Below are 17,222 nucleotides of genomic sequence, written 5' to 3' on the forward strand. Positions count from 1 at the left end.
TGGTAGTGAACTTGAATGAAGTGTTGGGGAGCTATGGAGGAAAGATAATGCACTCAATGCAAATAAAAAATCCCATTAATTTCATACTAAATGGATATTTACCTTTAAACTAAACAACGGTGATTACAAAGGCCATAATCTAGTATGGTGCCTTAGGGGTGCCTAAATTGACTTGTCAGACATTTATTACCAGAAACGACAAATCCCAAGCTCTCTTGTCTTGCTGTTCTCCTACCTTCTCACTCTGAGGAGTAAGTAACATCTAATCCAGGTGGTACAATGATTTTCAATAACAGTGTCTTCATTCATATATATATATAGAGAGAGAGAGAGAGAGTTTTCTTGGTTCACAAAGGTATGCACAATGTCTCTTTTTTCAAGTTACATTTTCCATAGGTCAGTTTCATTTGTTGAGACATTAGGGTTACATTAGGAAGAAAAAACAAGGGAAGAGGTGGAGGGGGCCATGGTGGGTGGGGGTGGGGTCGGGAGGCGATATTTCTGTTTTGCTTAATGTATGTGTGGGGTTTTTTGTCAGTGTCATTTGTGCAGCTTCTCTTTGCTATTCTCTTGTGTTCTTTGGTGAGAGAAATTGTGGTTGGCCTAGGGTGCGGTTGCTTGTGTTTGATTGGCTGTGTTGAACTTTGTTTTCGTGTGTGAGTGGGGTCAGTGGGAATTTTTAAATCAGATTAGCCATATTGATTCATATGCTGTTGGTTGATTCTTGTCATTGTCTTGTTGGGCTGTGTATGTGATGAAGGGTATCGTCTTCTATTTGTCCCCGTGTCAGTTTCAGTTTATCTGTTATTTTTTTGAGTAGGGCTGTTTCCCATACTATTTGGTACCATTGGTCCATGCTTACTCTTGACAGGTCTCTCCAGTGTCTTGCTATGATGTTTCTGGTTGCTAAGAGTAGGTGGGTTACGAGTTCTTTGTGATATGAGTGGGCATTATTGTCTTGGAATATGTTTAGGTGTCTTCCTATCTTGACTCTATTGGCTTTTTCATCCTTGGAAAGGGTAGAACATGACACCAGAGATATTGCATTCAAATAAATGGTATGGTAGATAATTGATTTCTCTCCATGGGGGAAGAGTCATGCATACCCAGATCCTTTATCAGGTTGTTTAAAAGGCCAAGAACTTTATGCGTCCACTAAAATACGTAACCCCCAATTTCACATGGTTTTGAGTCATTTTGACGCAGACTGGTTTTGCATCTTCCCAAGCTTCCAAAGGCCTCCTGGGCAAACAGAATTAGTCATAGAGCTGTAGACTATGATCAAAATATGTTTGAAAATTAAAATGAATAGTTTTACAAAAAAGGATTAAATGGAATTAATAGCAAGGAATTCTCAGGAGAAAAAACTGAAAACCATGCTATTGCCAAAGAAGCAAGTATTTGTGTGCAGCACAGAAATATAAGAGCACCCAATTTTTTAAAATTTTTAATTAAAGTTTAAATTATTGTATACTTAATTTTAAATATCCTATATTTGCTTGTTAATGTATTCATATTTGGCCTGGTGTGGGTTATATTTTATTTTGCACGTGGAATTAGGAGGTAGAAAGACTGTACAGTGGTACCTCAGGTTAAGAACTTAATTCGTTCCCGAGGTCCATTCTTAACCTGAAACTGTTCTTAACCTGAAGCACCACTTTAGCTAATGGGGCCTCCCATTGCTGCTGCGCTACCGCCGCATGATTTCTGTTCTCATCCTGAAGCAAAGTTCTTAACCGGAGGTACTATTTCTGGGTTAGCGGAGTCTGTAACCTGAATCATCTGTAACCTAAAGCATCTGTAACCCGAGGTACCACTGTATTTCATAAATAGTTCCTCCTCAGACAACACTTGGTACTTAAGTATCAAATATACCAATGCCACAACAGTTCTGAATTATGCAATCTCAGTCCTTTAAAATTCACCAAAGCAGGGATTTGATTCCCCCCCCCTGCATTCAGTTTCCATGTGTCTTTAACAGGAGATTACTGAATTAACCATGCTTGTGTCCTTTATAACTGCTGCCACAAATAGGTACTTCTGTAATTAGGTGTGAGCAGATTGTTTGAGAAGCCACAATTGGACATACTGTTCTCTCAAAAGCTGGTTTAGTTAGATATAGGTTAACATCAGATGCAAGTTAAAGTTTATATTTGTTAAGGGCACCGATAATATCTTATCTAGTACTTTGGTATCCTTATGTCACTACAGGGTTCAGTATATTGATGCATTTAGCAACTTCCTGTTAATAGGCTCTTGTATTTAATTTAGGATTCATTTCATACACTGAAAAAATGGGTAAAAGAACTAAAAGAACATGGTCCTGAAAACATTGTAATGGCCATCGCTGGAAACAAATGTGATCTTTCTGATATTAGGTAAAGTATTGACCTTTTGTCTTCAAATTGCTTGTTCTTGCCTCTCCCCCCCCCCTACAATATCCCTGTGATATTGAGTGGCATATATGCTTGATTGCACTGGCACAAAGTCATATCAAGCCAATAAACAACATATATGGATTTCTGTTTTCCTTTTATCAGCCTTTTGGTCATAGATCCTAAGTGTTTGATATCAGACGGTTTTTCTAAGTATCATAGAGAAATTCCTCTTCACAGTTTATTCACTTGATGAAAATACAATTTTGTTAAGGCTGATATAAATAGTGCAAGTTTATTGGATTGGTTTAAAATTAATTGGAAAGTTTATTGGAATGGTTTAAAACACCTCTGCTTTTCAATAAACATCGTTGTCCTCTTAAATACAGTGGCACCTTGAGTTAAGAACTTAATTCATTCTGGAGGTCCGTTCTTAACCTGAAACCGTTCTTAACCTGAGGTACCACTTTAGCTAATGGGGCCTTGCGCTGCTGCTTCACAATTTCTGTTCTTATCCTGAAGCAAAGTTCTTAACCCGAGGTACTATTTCTGTGTTAGTGAAGTCTGTAACCTGAGGTACCACTGTATGACGGGACGGGTAGGGCCCAGTGCCCCTGCCCCTATTGGCCTTGCGGACAAGGCCTACCCCAAATGGTGGGTCTGGCAATGCCAGAGGAGGCTGTGCCTGAGTGACAATCCCTTCCCCTGGCCCACAGGGAGATGGTGGATGTCATCCCCAGAACCAGCCGTGGCTGTACTTTCCAGACATGGGTCTAAGCACTTTTGTCTTTGCCCTACCATTCCCTTGGAAAACTTGTTCTAAATGGGAGGGAATGAATCAATTCAGAGAAAACCCAATTGATGTTTGCTCCAATTCAGCTGTAAAGATGTGGTTTGCCAAGAGGAGGGGGAGAGGTAGGGCAAGCAAAAGTGTGGATGAACCCCAAGTGTCCTGTGGAGGCTATGCCCGTCCCTGTAAATTAGGGGTGGGGAACCTTCTTAGAACCATGGACCAGATCTGACAGGTAGGTGGGACTGCCCACCTGTCATTATGTTATCACATGATTGCCAAGTGGGTTACCCCACCCATCTGTCAAAATCCCTTAAGCAGCTGACTTGGGCAAGTGCAGGGGAGCTCTCTTTGCCTCATGCTGCTCCTTTAAACTCCTGAAGTCAGAGGCTTAAAGGAGGAATGTGGGGAAGCTTGCAACGAGCAGCACAAGGAGGGGAAAAGTGTTTTCCATTGAGTAGAAACTGTTTTCCTTTCCTAGAGTAATGCAGGTTATGATAAGAAACACTTTAACTCGAGCAGCTACTTCCTATGTTTTTGGATTCACAGCAGTTTAATTTCAATTTTTAATTTTAGGGAGGTACCTATGAAAGATGCCAAAGAATATGGAGAGTCTATAGGTGCAATTGTTGTTGAAACGAGTGCCAAGCATGCAATTAACATTGAAGAACTCTTTCAAGGAATCAGTAAGTAAAGTCAGAATATTTGTGTCTGTAAAAAAGCAACAACTTCAAGTTGCTTAATATTTTTATTTTTTTTACATATAGAATATTTTATTGATTTGTAGTAAAATAACCAATCATTTTCAACAAAACCTATATAATGTTACATACTTATATCATTAACATATAAAAATAAAAGTTGAGTGGGGACACTGTCAAATAACTGAATCATTCAATGCATTGTCAAGACTTCAGCTATCCATGACATAGGCTATCCATAAGTAAGCATGAGTAGCTGGAGGCCTTGTGAAAAACATTGCATTTCTCATTTCTGTTTTTATGGAATAACAATAAAGGTGTTAGCAGCTGTTTAGAAATAATAAATCATTTCAGAGAATATAGGTTTAGATAACTTTTGGAAAAAATGAGTGCATGTCTTCTTCTCTGGCAATCACTCGTAGCCGAGTAAGATTGTCTTCCATAAACACGGTTTTAACAGTGAGCCCGTAAGTGACTGTGGATGCCAATTCTGGATCCACAGTGGGGACATTGGTTTCTGGGTGGGAGTTGTTTCTCCCATTCGTCCTGAGTTCTTCAAAGCCCATGACACCTTTGGTAAAGGCTGTTCTCCAGTTGGAGTGCTTGCAGGTCAGTGTTTCCCAGTTGTCAGTGTTTATACTACTTTTTTAAAAAAAACATTTGCCATGAGAGAGTCTTTAAACCTCTTTGGAAGCATTATGCCTTCCATTTTTAAGTTAAGAACTTATGAGTTAACTTTAACTTTGAACTTATGAGTGGATGTACAATACTCATTACAGGAGCATCATATACATTTACCATCGACATTAGTAACATCTGAAATATTTTTGAAAGTATTTGCCTGATTAAAACTATACCTGCATAGTCAAGAGAATATATATTATAGCCCTATATTTCCTTAGTATTACAGAACTGACGTTCCAGATAAAGACCTAAGGGACTTGTGAAGGATTTGCAGCTGCTGCTGTTTTATGTCTAACTGTGCCACCACTAACTAAATAAATCCACCAATATTACATTATTTTTAGTCTGCTGCTGAGAAGAGATAATTCAATATGTGTGAGGAGCCTTATGGCTGTAATCCTTAATGACACTGATATAGCAACCAAAAATAGCTGCCTACATTTTTCTTCGGCTGAAGTATATGCTACTTATTTATTATTATATTTGATACATTTATATCTCCTATTTCCTCCAAGGACCTTCACAGTAATCCTAGGAGATAGGACAGGCTGGGAAAGAGTTGCTTGGCCAAGGCCACCCAGTGAGTTTAATGCTGAGCAGGGATTTGAAGCTGGATTCCCCACCTACTCTTAATCCATTGCAACATGCTAGCTGTTTCTTAGGAAGTTATATTTATTTTAATTTATCATAAACATTTGTATAGTTGCTGTGGTGATTGCTCCATTTTGCATAGACTAGCTTGGCCTATCTTAACACAGCAGGCTCTGACAGGTAGAACTTGATAGCCAACTAGCATGATTTCCCAGGCATAAGCAACCCCTCACACAAGCGGGTATGACATAGATTTTTCTAATTCTCATCCTCCTTTATCTCCTTTTTCCTATTCATTTATACTTTGGAAGAAGGACAAAAAGGAGCTTATTCTTCTGGAAGCTTCGGCCAGTTTAGGACATAAGCTCTAGCAGGTTAGATGCAAGCAGTGGTGTGACTGAGCAACTCAGGGCTAGCTATTGTGAATTGAATTTATATTGTGCCCTTCCACCAAAGGAACCCGGGATGGCTATATTAAGGGGATGAAGCCTTCCTCTCCACTTCCATAACACATAGTTTCACCTCTTTACCTGTAGCTTTTTGCTGTCCTTGTGCTCTCATGTGGTGCACCACTACTCTCACTATGGCACATTGTTTCCTGGTACATGGGTGTTTCCTTCTCAAAGGAGAGCAGTTGTTAGGCTAGCCTTTTTTTACCCTTCTACTCAGGTTTTAGAAAGGTAAATCTACTCAAAACTTTGGGTAGGGTTTTTGAGGGCTGAGTCACACGAATACTCTGCCACTAACATAAATGTTAGAAGCCTGATCTTTGCTATTGAAAACAACTCTGACATCCAGGAGACTTATACTGACTGGCAAAGAATGTGAAAAGGGATATGGCTAGTCTCCTAGGGGGCACTAGAATCAGTGGCAGATGCCGATGTCTGAAATTGGACAAGTCTGACAAGAAGACACTATCAATCAATATATGTCAGTGGGTATAGCTCATTCAGAAGCTGACTTAGAACAGAGCCATCTTATCTTCTCTAAAGAGTGGCTGCTGACTTGCATAGTAAAATATAATTTCAACTGCTTGTCTAATACAACTCTCTGTGATTCATTAAATTTGGCCTGATTATAGGAATTGCAGTCTTAAGACTGCAGCATTGCTGTACAGTATTCCCCTCTCTGCAACAGCTACCCATTGGGAAAGCTTCCCATAAAAGACATTTCAATATAGTTTCAAATAGAATTCCTTAAGGGGAAGGTGGTTTTTGTTTGGATTTTATCCTAAAGTAATTCTGGCACAGATTAGAGCAGCTGCTTCGCATACCTTCCATTATGTGCCCACCTCCTCTGCCCAGATTATGAAGAATTCCTTTAGAAGTTTGTGACAATATGCTGCATGTTCATGCTTCCATAGCAAACAAAGGGTGATATATAAAAAGTGGACTTCACAAACAATAGAAGTTTAAACAAAGAGAAGCAAAACTGAGAAGATGCCATAATTTAGCGCTATGTGACTATCAAAGCTCTCAGATTTGTAAGGGCAATAATATATGAAAGGAACATATAAGCCCGCTCTCCGCCCCCCGCCCCCCCGGAACAAGAGGCTACCACAGCTAATTTCATCTATGATTTCAGTGCAATATAGTACATTTGATCTGTCAGCTTGAAGTGTACTTTATTATGGAAAGATTAGACCTGAACTTCACTTATGATAAACTCAGCCCCAAATCTCCTTGATAGTGCAGAACATGACCTATTTGAGTGGTTTTTGAAGATGAGTGGTTTGGAGCAAGCAGCCTGTGTAACTTGTGTTTGGGTAGTAAATAAGCCTCTCCAAATCTTTAATCATTAAGCAGCCTAAATACTTAAGTAAAGCAGCATAAATCTAATAAATCATAAGAATGCAGACCCATACTTGTCAATAACTACATTTATTTCATTTCATGGGTTCATAGTATGCTGATGCATTAACAAAAAGGGAATGAATACAAATTAGCTAATTTAGTTAGAATACTTATATCTACTTTATAGCATAAATAAATGCTGCAGTTCTATATACTTTTGCCTAGTATATAGCCCTATCAAACTCAATAAATCTTACTACTAAGTAGATATGTATAGGATTGCTAAATTACATAAATTATATAATTGCTAAATTATACAGTATGCCTAAAACTATTGTCTATGTTAACAGCATGCTTCTTTGAAACCAACCAAATGTACCACAAAATAGGAACCAAAGTTGAACAAATCCTTGCTGTACAATAAATGGTACATTAGACAACAACAATTTATTTATTACGGCCATAGGCCCATACAAGAAAAAACATAAATAACAACTTGTGCACGTGGGGAAAAAAGAAAGAAAGAAAGAAAGAAAAATAGGGAAGGGAACAAAAAAAGAAAAAAAACAGCCGCTAAAACACCGCTATAACAATAAAATACTATAAGATAGAATGGCATCCTACGCCTTAATTAGCTTGTAGTGCTCCTTGGCGTCGCTTTTGGGTAAGGACCGCGACCAGGAACCTAGCCACTTTCAGGGTCGTATGGGTATCCTTATCCTGCAAGATTTGGGCAAGGTGGAATGTTGGAGGGGTACCCGCTAGTTTCTGTATGATTGATCCCAGCAGATTTGCTCGTAACACATTGAACAAGGGGCAAGAAAACATAATGTGCTGGAGAATAATTTATGTAATTCAGCTACTGCCAAAGGAACTTATTTCTAAGTGGGAAAGAGCCTCTCATTATCAAAATCTCTGTTAGTGACTTACAGTGCAATCCTAACCATGCCTACTCAGAAGTAAGTCTAACTGAATTTGATGAACATTGAACAGTGCAACTGACAAAATCCCAGTTTATGGGATGTGACCTTTGGAGAGCTGCCCAGCAGGGAATGCTGCCCTCTGGTTGAAAAAGGCTCCCCACCCTGTGCTACAGATTGCAGCTGGGAACCTGTACATGCAAGACATGCACATTGATATTGAGCTGTGGCCCTTCTTAATTTAGGCCACTTAAATTATCAGCGTCTAGGATAGGTGCTGATTTAAAAGCCTTGGCTGGCATATGCAGTTAATGCATGCAGTTCTCTTTAATTTAATTGGAACTCAGAGTGTATAACAAGGACTATAATGCAGATCTACTGCTAGAGGTAAGCAGGTCTCGTATTGTAAGATGCTTGGATGAAAGAACGCCTATGAACCATATGCTAACTTGCTCAGAGCAATTCAGAAGAAGTGTGGCATGTACGTAAAATAAAATTGTCTGGCCGTCAAAGATTATGGTTCAAGTCTAAATATACGAGCATTCAGAGATAATTGCCCCAGGGTTGCATTGTTAATTATGACCATGACATTCTGTATAACATACCACAGTATTGCCTCCCACTGAAAGACCAAGAAAAAGTGGGGGTGCAAGGAGACATCTGAAGGCAGCCCTGTTTAGGGAAATTTTTAATGAGTGATGTTTAAAAATACATTAAAATCTTTGTTGGAAGCCACCCAGAGTGGCTGGGGAAACCCATTCAGATGGGTGGGGTATAAATAAATTATTATTATTATTATTAAGCACAATATTAGAGATTGTTTAAGATCTTTTCTGCTTACATAGAACCATAGAATTGTAGAGTTGGAAGAGACCCCAAGGACCATCCATTCCAACCTCCTGCAGTGCAGGAATCTGAACTAAAGCATACATGACAGATGGCTGTCCAACCTCTGTTTAAAAGCCTCCAAAGAAGGAGAGTCCATCACCTCCTGAGGGAGACAGTTCCACTCTTACTGTCAGAAAGTTCTTCCTGATTAGTCAGATTCTACTTTCTTGTAACTTCCATTATTTTGGGTCCTAGACTCCAGAGAAGGAGAAAATAAGATTCCATCTTCCACATGACAGCCCTTTAGATATTTGAAGATGGCTATCATATCTCCTCTCAGAGTCTCATCTTTTTCAGGCTAAATATACCAAACTCAACCATTCCTTATAAAGCTTGGCTTCTAGACCCTTGATAATTTTGGTCCCCCTCCTCTGCACATGGAGCTGGTCCTTCCTGTGCAAGGGTAGAATCTTACATTTGTCTATATTGAAGTTTATTTTGTTAGTTTTGACCCAGTTCTCCAATTGTTAACGTCATATTGAATCCTGATTCTGTCTTCTGCAGCATGGGCTACCCCTCCCAGTTTGGTGTCATCTGCAAATTTGATGGGCATCTTACACGATACAGACGTTCCAAAGGGTGCCTTAACTTGAAATTGCCATATGTTTCAGAGAATGAGTGAATTGGCAACTGCCTTAGTTTTTCTATTAAACCATTAAAAAAAATCCTAGAACATGAAGCAAAAAATCTGGCAATATATTGTTACTTAGATTATTGATCCTGAGTTCTTTAGAAATCCACAAGTAATATTCAATCATATTTTTGTGTAAAAACATTCTGTCCATGATGGAGAACCTCTCATCCTTGGTCCTAATTAGGCCCACCAGGCCTCCCTGTTTTGTCTAAGCCACACCTACAGTATCTGCCCTAAATGTGATATTGTATGCTGTCAGCAGGTAAAGACTAAGTTGTCCCGAAAAAGGGGTTGCTATGCACCACCAGTCACCTGAGTGGGAGTATTGCAAAACACTTTGCATAGCACCTTGAGTGGCTCTGATAATCAGCTGTTTGTTGTTGCTTACAGAGGGCCATGTGCAGGGCTTTGAAGCCCCGATGAACAACTAATTGTAGGGACTTCAAAGCAGCAATTCTGTTTGTGCCCTTACTATTAGCTGATTATCTCGGCTTCAAAGCACTGTGGAATTTCCTGTTCACAGATCCCTTGTGTTGAATGCAATTTGGTCCTAAAAGAACATACCAGGCTTTGAATACTTGCATGTGTGTTGTTTTTCAACATGTCTAGGTCGACAGATTCCACCCTTGGAAACTCATGAAAATGGCAACAGTGGGACGATAAAACTTGGAAAGCAGACTGCACAAACAACTAAACGGTGTTGTTAAACCAACTCAACCTGGTTTGCATTACTTGAAAAAAGAAAATAAATCATTTGCTTATTTATTGAGCTACAGACTTCAGAAACTCAATGACAGAACATCTTGTCTAAAAGCAATAATATCAGTGCTTTCATTGGAATTGTAGGAGAAAGGTCTTGGATCTGCACAATTAAAGTGGACAATTCATTTTAGCAATCAACTGTTTAAAATATTGACTCAGATTATTGGAATAATCTGTTTAAACCAATGGGTATTTTAAATAAGCCTTTTGTTGATAAGCGCAAATGTTACATTTTCAGTACAATATTCTGATTTGACCTTTATGAAAAAACATACTATGGTATTTTAACTAAGTGAAGGATATGTACTTCTTAATATTTTTTTCTAACCAGATTTGGCTTCTGTGACTTTGTTTCTAAAGCAATAACTTAAAAAGGGTGCCAATTGGGTAGCTATCTTTGAACAATAAATAGATAAAAATAATAGTAATTTTTAAAAAAATAATAAAATTCTGGTAATTTTTAGCTTAAAGCTGTAGTTTTTTCTATACTTGAAAGGTAAAAGCAGTAATTGCAAACTCAACACTTTTAAGTACACTAGGAAGTCTTAAAGGAGTCGAGAGAGGGTGTAGCACTGTAAACTCAAAATGTTTGCATTTAACATCCAATTACCATAGTAAAAATGATTAGCAGACGCTGTTCCAGAAGCCAAAAATGAATAGGATAACATACCTTCCACTCCAGATACTTGAATTCATTTAAAGCCCATCTGGTGGCGATGCATTGCTATGAAGATCTGTCAGTAGTTGTGTCTTTCCCTGCTCCATAGTTTGATACAATGAACTAAATTCTTCTTCTGTCTCCTTCAGTTTCAATTACTGGACTGAAGGTAGACAAGACAGCAGCAAACCCAGCTCTGTTCACATCTGCCCTTTTTCACAAAGTATAAATCAGCTTTTAAAGGACTTCACCTTACAAATACTGAACTGGCATTTGATGCCAATGATATGTCTGGAAATAAGCAGATGGAAGTAGCCAAATTATGTGGCATCAATAACAACCACTGGACTCCAGTCCATAAAAACAGTGGTAAGAACAGTAGCACATATTTTATGTGTGTGTTGCCATATTCATTTCAGTCTTGCCATTGTCTTTGTTTCAAGTTGTTGAAAGTGGTGGAGTAAGTAGCACTGACGTAAATAATGTTGATCTGTGAGAAGAAAGCAACCTAAATACATTAGTAAAATCTGTGCATGGCCTTGTTGATCACAATCATGGGAAATGTGGCATGGCTACATCACAATCTAAGCCTCAAAAGCCAGTGTTTTGCTGTTTGAAAAAAGAAGTGTGCAGTTGATTGTCTTTAAATATCTATAGGTTTTGCAACATGCACCCTTCATGGTTGATTGAGAAAGGGTAGTTGCATTATTCTAGCATTTACCTTGAAGCTGTTGAAGGCTGAATAATAACTTTCTGTGCAGTGAATTGTTATAGATTGTACCACAACAGCTTATAAATGCAGTTTGGTTGCAAATACAGCATCAGGAGAGGTTATTTTCATGCCATCAGACACTGTATATAGAGATAACGCACAATACTGATTCAATGTTTGGGCAAGTTTATTGAATTGATACATTGCTATTAAGTTGCTTGTTCATATTTTATGTACTGAAGTCACAAAGAAAATGCTTCCATGTGGGCATGGGAGGAGCCAGTCAATTTTGCAATCCATGAGAAGCCCATTGAGCTGCATGATATGCTACTCCAGAGTACTTCTTGCTTTTGGGTGATGTTTTGGGGCTTCTACAGAAACGGGGGAACTGAAAATTCCCAGCTTATAAGTAGAAGTAATATTTTTCTTCTCTGCTCACATACATAGATATTCTTACCTGAATAGGTTGTGAACCACATTACCAGTGGCTAAAGAAAGCCCCTTTTGGGAGCTAAAACTGTCAAATGACAAAATCATAAAGTTCTGGGTAATGTGCCTTTTCCTATGATAAACCAGAATGACCTTTTGTGTGTGCAAAGTTAGCTATATAATCCCCATTCCCCACCCCCACCCCCGCAGTTGGAATAGTTTCTGCCACCTCAGTTCTGCTTCTGCTTGCAAGATGATGGAAGAGATCAGTTGTGAAAACAGTAGCATTTTCCATAGGGGAATAGTATTTCAAAAACAAAAAATGAACATGAAATTGCTTAAATCTCATACTGTAAAAATGTTAAATCAATTCTACAAGCAATAGAATGGGTCCATACATGATACTGCAAATGGAGACAAAGCAAAACCCATCACTAATACAGTGCAGACCGTGAATGACTTCACATTTAATTACTTTTAAAATTTAATATGGTATACAATGGTGACAGTTTAAATGAAATTATGTCTTCCAGTTTTGCATGAAATATTATAAAAGATGGAGTAGGGGGGAAAATGCTACAAAGCATTCGAGATATGATTCCAAATTATTACAAGCTGCTTTACCTGTCTTCTGTTAATATATATGGCTGTTCAGTTTGAAAGCATCCCAGCGCAAGCAGATAAATAGGTACCGCTGTGGTGGGAAGGTAAATGGCATTTTTGTGCGCTCTGGCTTCCATCACAGTGTTCCATTGAGCCAGAAGTCATTTAGTCATGCTGGCCACATGACCTGGAAAGCTGTCTGTGGACAAACGCCAGCGCCCTAGGCCTGAATGCAAGAAGAGTGCCACACCCCATAATCGCCTTTGACTGGACTTTAACTGTCCAGGGGTCCTTTACCTTTAAGTCGCTTTACATGTCTTCTATTAATGTATATGGCATATACATGGCATAATGTATATATTTATAATAAGAGAGCAGAATATTGTTGATTGGGAGAAGCAAGTATAACCCATCATAAGTTATAGAGTAGGTGCATTTATGTGTTTTATGGATAAACTGTTTTATTGCAAAACTATTTTTTCATGCCAACTGAACTGAAACTCCATTACTTTACAGAACTATAGAAATGTGTGTTTGTCAGCGCATAGTTCACCATTATTTGTTTCATAGTAGTCTAACTTTCAGAGCCCAGCAAAAATGCTATACTCAGAAGCGATATACTCCAGAATATAGTAGCCCAAACCAGAGGCACAGCTTAAATAAGAGGAATTAGGTGGTTTTGCATGAGCATTCTCTACTTAGGCCCTGGAAGCTGATACACAAAACCCTCATGTCTCATGACCTGGTCTCAAGTATATCATTTCTGTGGAATGAAATTGCTTTATTATCTCCTGTAGACCTATTTGATAAAATGTGAGCTTCAGAGTATAGTAACTGTAGAGCAGAGAAAATAGGTTATCTTCATGTATTTAACAAATTCAGTGGCGTAGGAAAGTGTGAAGAACTGGAGACACTGACAAGGTCTTCCAAGATTAAGCAGGTATATGGAAGCATAATACCAGTCTCAACAGGCTTTTGTTAGGTTTGATCATTTGGACAAAATGTAAAATGTCATTTGTTTCAGAATGAAAGGTCAAAATCACAAATAAGAGAAAAGTAGGGCATCACTTGTACTGCTATACAGGATGTGGCTTTAGCTGTGCACAGGAGTGACTTTTACCTTTTCACAACTAATATCTGTTCCTATTCTGAAAAGTGGTTCTATGCTCAAGTCCATTAAAATAAGAGGGATTTATATACCAAGCAGAATGCAGAACTTCAGCCACATTTTCAGTTTTCTGTAGAATTTATTCTGTGGCAATTACATTCAAGTATATTCAACACTGCAACTATTGATAAGCTGCTGTTTCAAAAGGTTTCCCTCTCCCATTTCCCCTTCATAAGATAGCATGCAGCTTGCACAATGACTGGTATTTAGATTCTCCCTCCTTTGGATTTGAAATAGACCATTGTAATCAATATTATGCTAGGTCCCAATTTAACAGGAGCTACCATTCTTAGTTGGCATGGTGATTATACCAGGTATAGGAGTAGAGCTGGTGTTACATTGGGAGTGGCATGGTTTCCCCCACCCCCACATTTTGAACTTCGGGCTTTGCAGTCCTGATGTTTCTATGGTTACTGGTGATTAGAAGGCATTTCCAAATATATCTGGCCTACAGCAAGGCCATAGAGTCACAGAACATCTGACAAAAAGTGACTTGATCCCATGACTAATGTGATGGTGATTTTGGTGTCATGATGATATTGTCACTGATGTTGGGAAGGAATATGCCGCTGAACTGCAGGTAAGAACCTCTAGGATGTAGGATGGTGGTGGAATATGACTGCTAATGTTGACACAATGCAGGCTGCAGTAGGGCACATTACACGACTGCTGGTTAAAAGAGATACTGGCTATTGCTTCCTACTCTTGCTCAACAGCAATGCAAAATCTCCAGCACATGCCACACTGTTAATGTTATACAGATGTGGACCAGAGCTTTGGCTAAGTGCTTGGCTGGGTCATAGAGCAACGCTGGAAAATATTTGTATCTGTAGGTAACATCATCTGATTACAGTACAAAATGCCCGTCTTGACCAGCTAGCCCGACATGTGTCTCTGGAATACTTTAAGTGGAACAAGTGCTAACATAGCTATAGCATAATCTGCAAATCCAGTATATCATGAGTTTTCAGCTCAAGAGAGTCATTCTTTAGTTGGAATGAGTACAAGTTTCTGGAATCACATGAATGAACTGCTTTTTGAAGGAAAAGAAAACCATGAATTGTCTATTTATATGTTGACTTTGTGTTTGTTTGCTTCATAATCCCTCAGATATTAAGATTTGGACTTAATGGTTGAACTCATACATATGACTTCTTAAAGCAATTGCATCAACACCTCCAGACAGATATGGGGGCAGCAGCATATTGTTAATGTAGCTATGATTTATATCTGGTCCTTATTAGCAGATGTAAGCCAAGAACAGTTGTATAGATAACATATTCCATATAACATTTGTGTATAGCGGTACTCATTTGATCGCTTTTTAAAAGTCTCCTTATGACAAGAGCATTGTGCAGAAAATGCCAATATGTATATTAACATATGTATCATTCTATATATATTGGTAGCTATTTCTACTGGATAATTCTGGTTTGCAGTGTAGTGTAGTGTATACAATCAGAAACATACTTATTTTTTAAAAGGTCCCATTAAACTCAACAGGACTTACTTCATTCCTGCATCCCTCATGCCACCTGGAGCAAGAGAGCTATGTTAGCTGACCAAGAAGTTGGCATATTTTATTTACCTCTTAGTGAAAACAGTTGCTTGGCTTGGTGGAACAACTTTGGCTGATCCTGGTTGATGGTGCTCTGGAAAAGATCATCTCAATGGCACAGGGGCCTATATTCCACTGCCTCAGAAAGACATCATGAATGGAGAATGAATTGGGCACTGAAGATGTGGCATGCATCCCAAAAGCCCAAATCGCTCCACTAGGATTCTTTTAGAGATGACAGGGGCTGACCCATTTCCAGCAAAAGGAATGTGAGGGGAGGTGAATTGGGCTCTTATGATGCACTTCCCTGAGTCTAGCCCCCATTTTCTCCCAGGATTTTTGATTTATATCTGCCAGTCTAAAGTGTTAAAATAGCATAATAGTGCACATGTATCTGTTGACCGATGGCAGCAAGCTTCAGAACAAGAGATGAATCTTCAAATGGCAACAGATTTATCTAGTGTGCTTCAATATAATACAAGTGAATAATATTTAATATAGTTGATTTCATCCATACAATTGTGATTGTGCTTCTGTGCTCATGGCACTATTTCTGTGTAGACATATGCTTTTTCTTATTCCATCTTATTTGTTTAAACCCAGAAAAGCAATAAATTCCAGTGTAATACTTTGTACTATCACTCTGTGTTGTTTATGCAAGGGCTTTCAATGGGCTGGACCCATTGGTGGTTATGTATGAGATGTTATAATCTTTTAATATTGTTGTGTCTATATTGTAATTGTATGATCAGAAACAAGATTTGTGTCTAAAACAATCATTTTTTATTTAATCAATAATGAATGATACTAATAAATATTCTTAATTTTTGCACCTTTTTGCCTTTATTAGATGACAAAAATAAAAGAGAACAATGATCAGAACAGAAAGCACTTATATTTCCTGATGGACATTCTTTTCTGTATAGAAAAGCATTTACAAGCCTATGCAAAAGTTTGGTTCTTCCACCATTTTGCATAAAATCAATTGAAAACTTTTGTAAGCAGTCTGTAAGTAATCTGACAATATAACTTTAAGAATTAACTATGCAAATCATTTTTGCGACCATTCCTTCTACACCTTTTAAATAAAACAGCTGCACATCCAATGCAATTTGTGAGATATGAAGCTGCAGTCTTATGTAGACTTATTTGGGAATAAGTCTCATTGTACTCAGTGGGATTTACTTTCCCATAAATGTAAGCAGGTGCCATATTTAAGATGCCTCTGGCTATTCACACATCCTTGAAACTATTTTTTTCTGGAGGCTTTAACTTATATTGAGCTCTGGTATTGGAAGGGGGTTATAAAATCACAAATACACCTGGAAAGACATTGCTGTAGGTTGTTTATTATATTTTTAAAGAACATTTCTATACTACCTGCCACCAAGGTCTTGAGGTGGTGAACACGAAAAAAAGAAAACCAAGTACATCGTAAAATGCAGCTGCAATCAGGTAGAAATGTAAAAGCCAGCTAAAACCAGAATTATGCATCAGCAAAAGCTTGGTCGAATAACTACATTTTAAGGAGGTGCAGGGATACCATCATGGATGGTGCTTGCCTAAGTTTAGAAGATGTGGGTCTGCAAAAAAAGAGTGCCACTACAGAAATGGCTTACCCTCAGTGGCTGCCAGTCAAATCTCCAGTAGTTGTAGCATCCCTAGGAGGTCCTTATGAGATGTATGTAAGGCTCACATCAGGCAGTAGGGAAGATGAGGCTCTTGTAAGTGTCCGGCTCTCAAGTTGTTTATGACATCATCATCACCACCACCACTTAACTGCCCTTCACCATACACCCCCTGGATGGGTTACAACATCGCAACACAATATCAATACCAGTTTACAACAACTTAAGTCACAGAAATAAGGTGGGCCCCTCTCCCAGGTTGGTGCCTCTAAACAGCTGAAGGTGCAGGAATTACCAAGAGCGCTCCCTCCACTGTTCTTGGTACCCA

General features: G+C 38.6%; 1 protein-coding gene across 2 annotated transcripts in view; it reads left to right on the plus strand.

Annotated features, from left to right (window-relative positions):
- The window catches only part of RAB31 (RAB31, member RAS oncogene family), a 42,403-nt gene extending 26,305 nt beyond the window's left edge, over nucleotides 1-16,098 (plus strand). For both annotated transcript variants that reach the window (XM_083450245.1, XM_083450246.1), the window contains exons 5-7: nucleotides 2,272-2,378; nucleotides 3,742-3,851; nucleotides 9,986-16,098. In XM_083450245.1, the coding sequence (XP_083306371.1) occupies nucleotides 2,272-2,378; nucleotides 3,742-3,851; nucleotides 9,986-10,083 (315 nt within the window). In that variant the 3' untranslated portion in view covers nucleotides 10,084-16,098. The remainder of the gene's footprint in view (nucleotides 1-2,271; nucleotides 2,379-3,741; nucleotides 3,852-9,985) is intronic.
- The last annotated feature ends 1,124 nt before the right edge of the window (nucleotides 16,099-17,222 follow it).

This window comes from Podarcis tiliguerta, assembly GCF_965153285.1.
Source record: "Podarcis tiliguerta genome assembly, chromosome: 7".
Classification (NCBI taxonomy): Eukaryota; Metazoa; Chordata; class Lepidosauria; order Squamata; family Lacertidae; genus Podarcis; species Podarcis tiliguerta.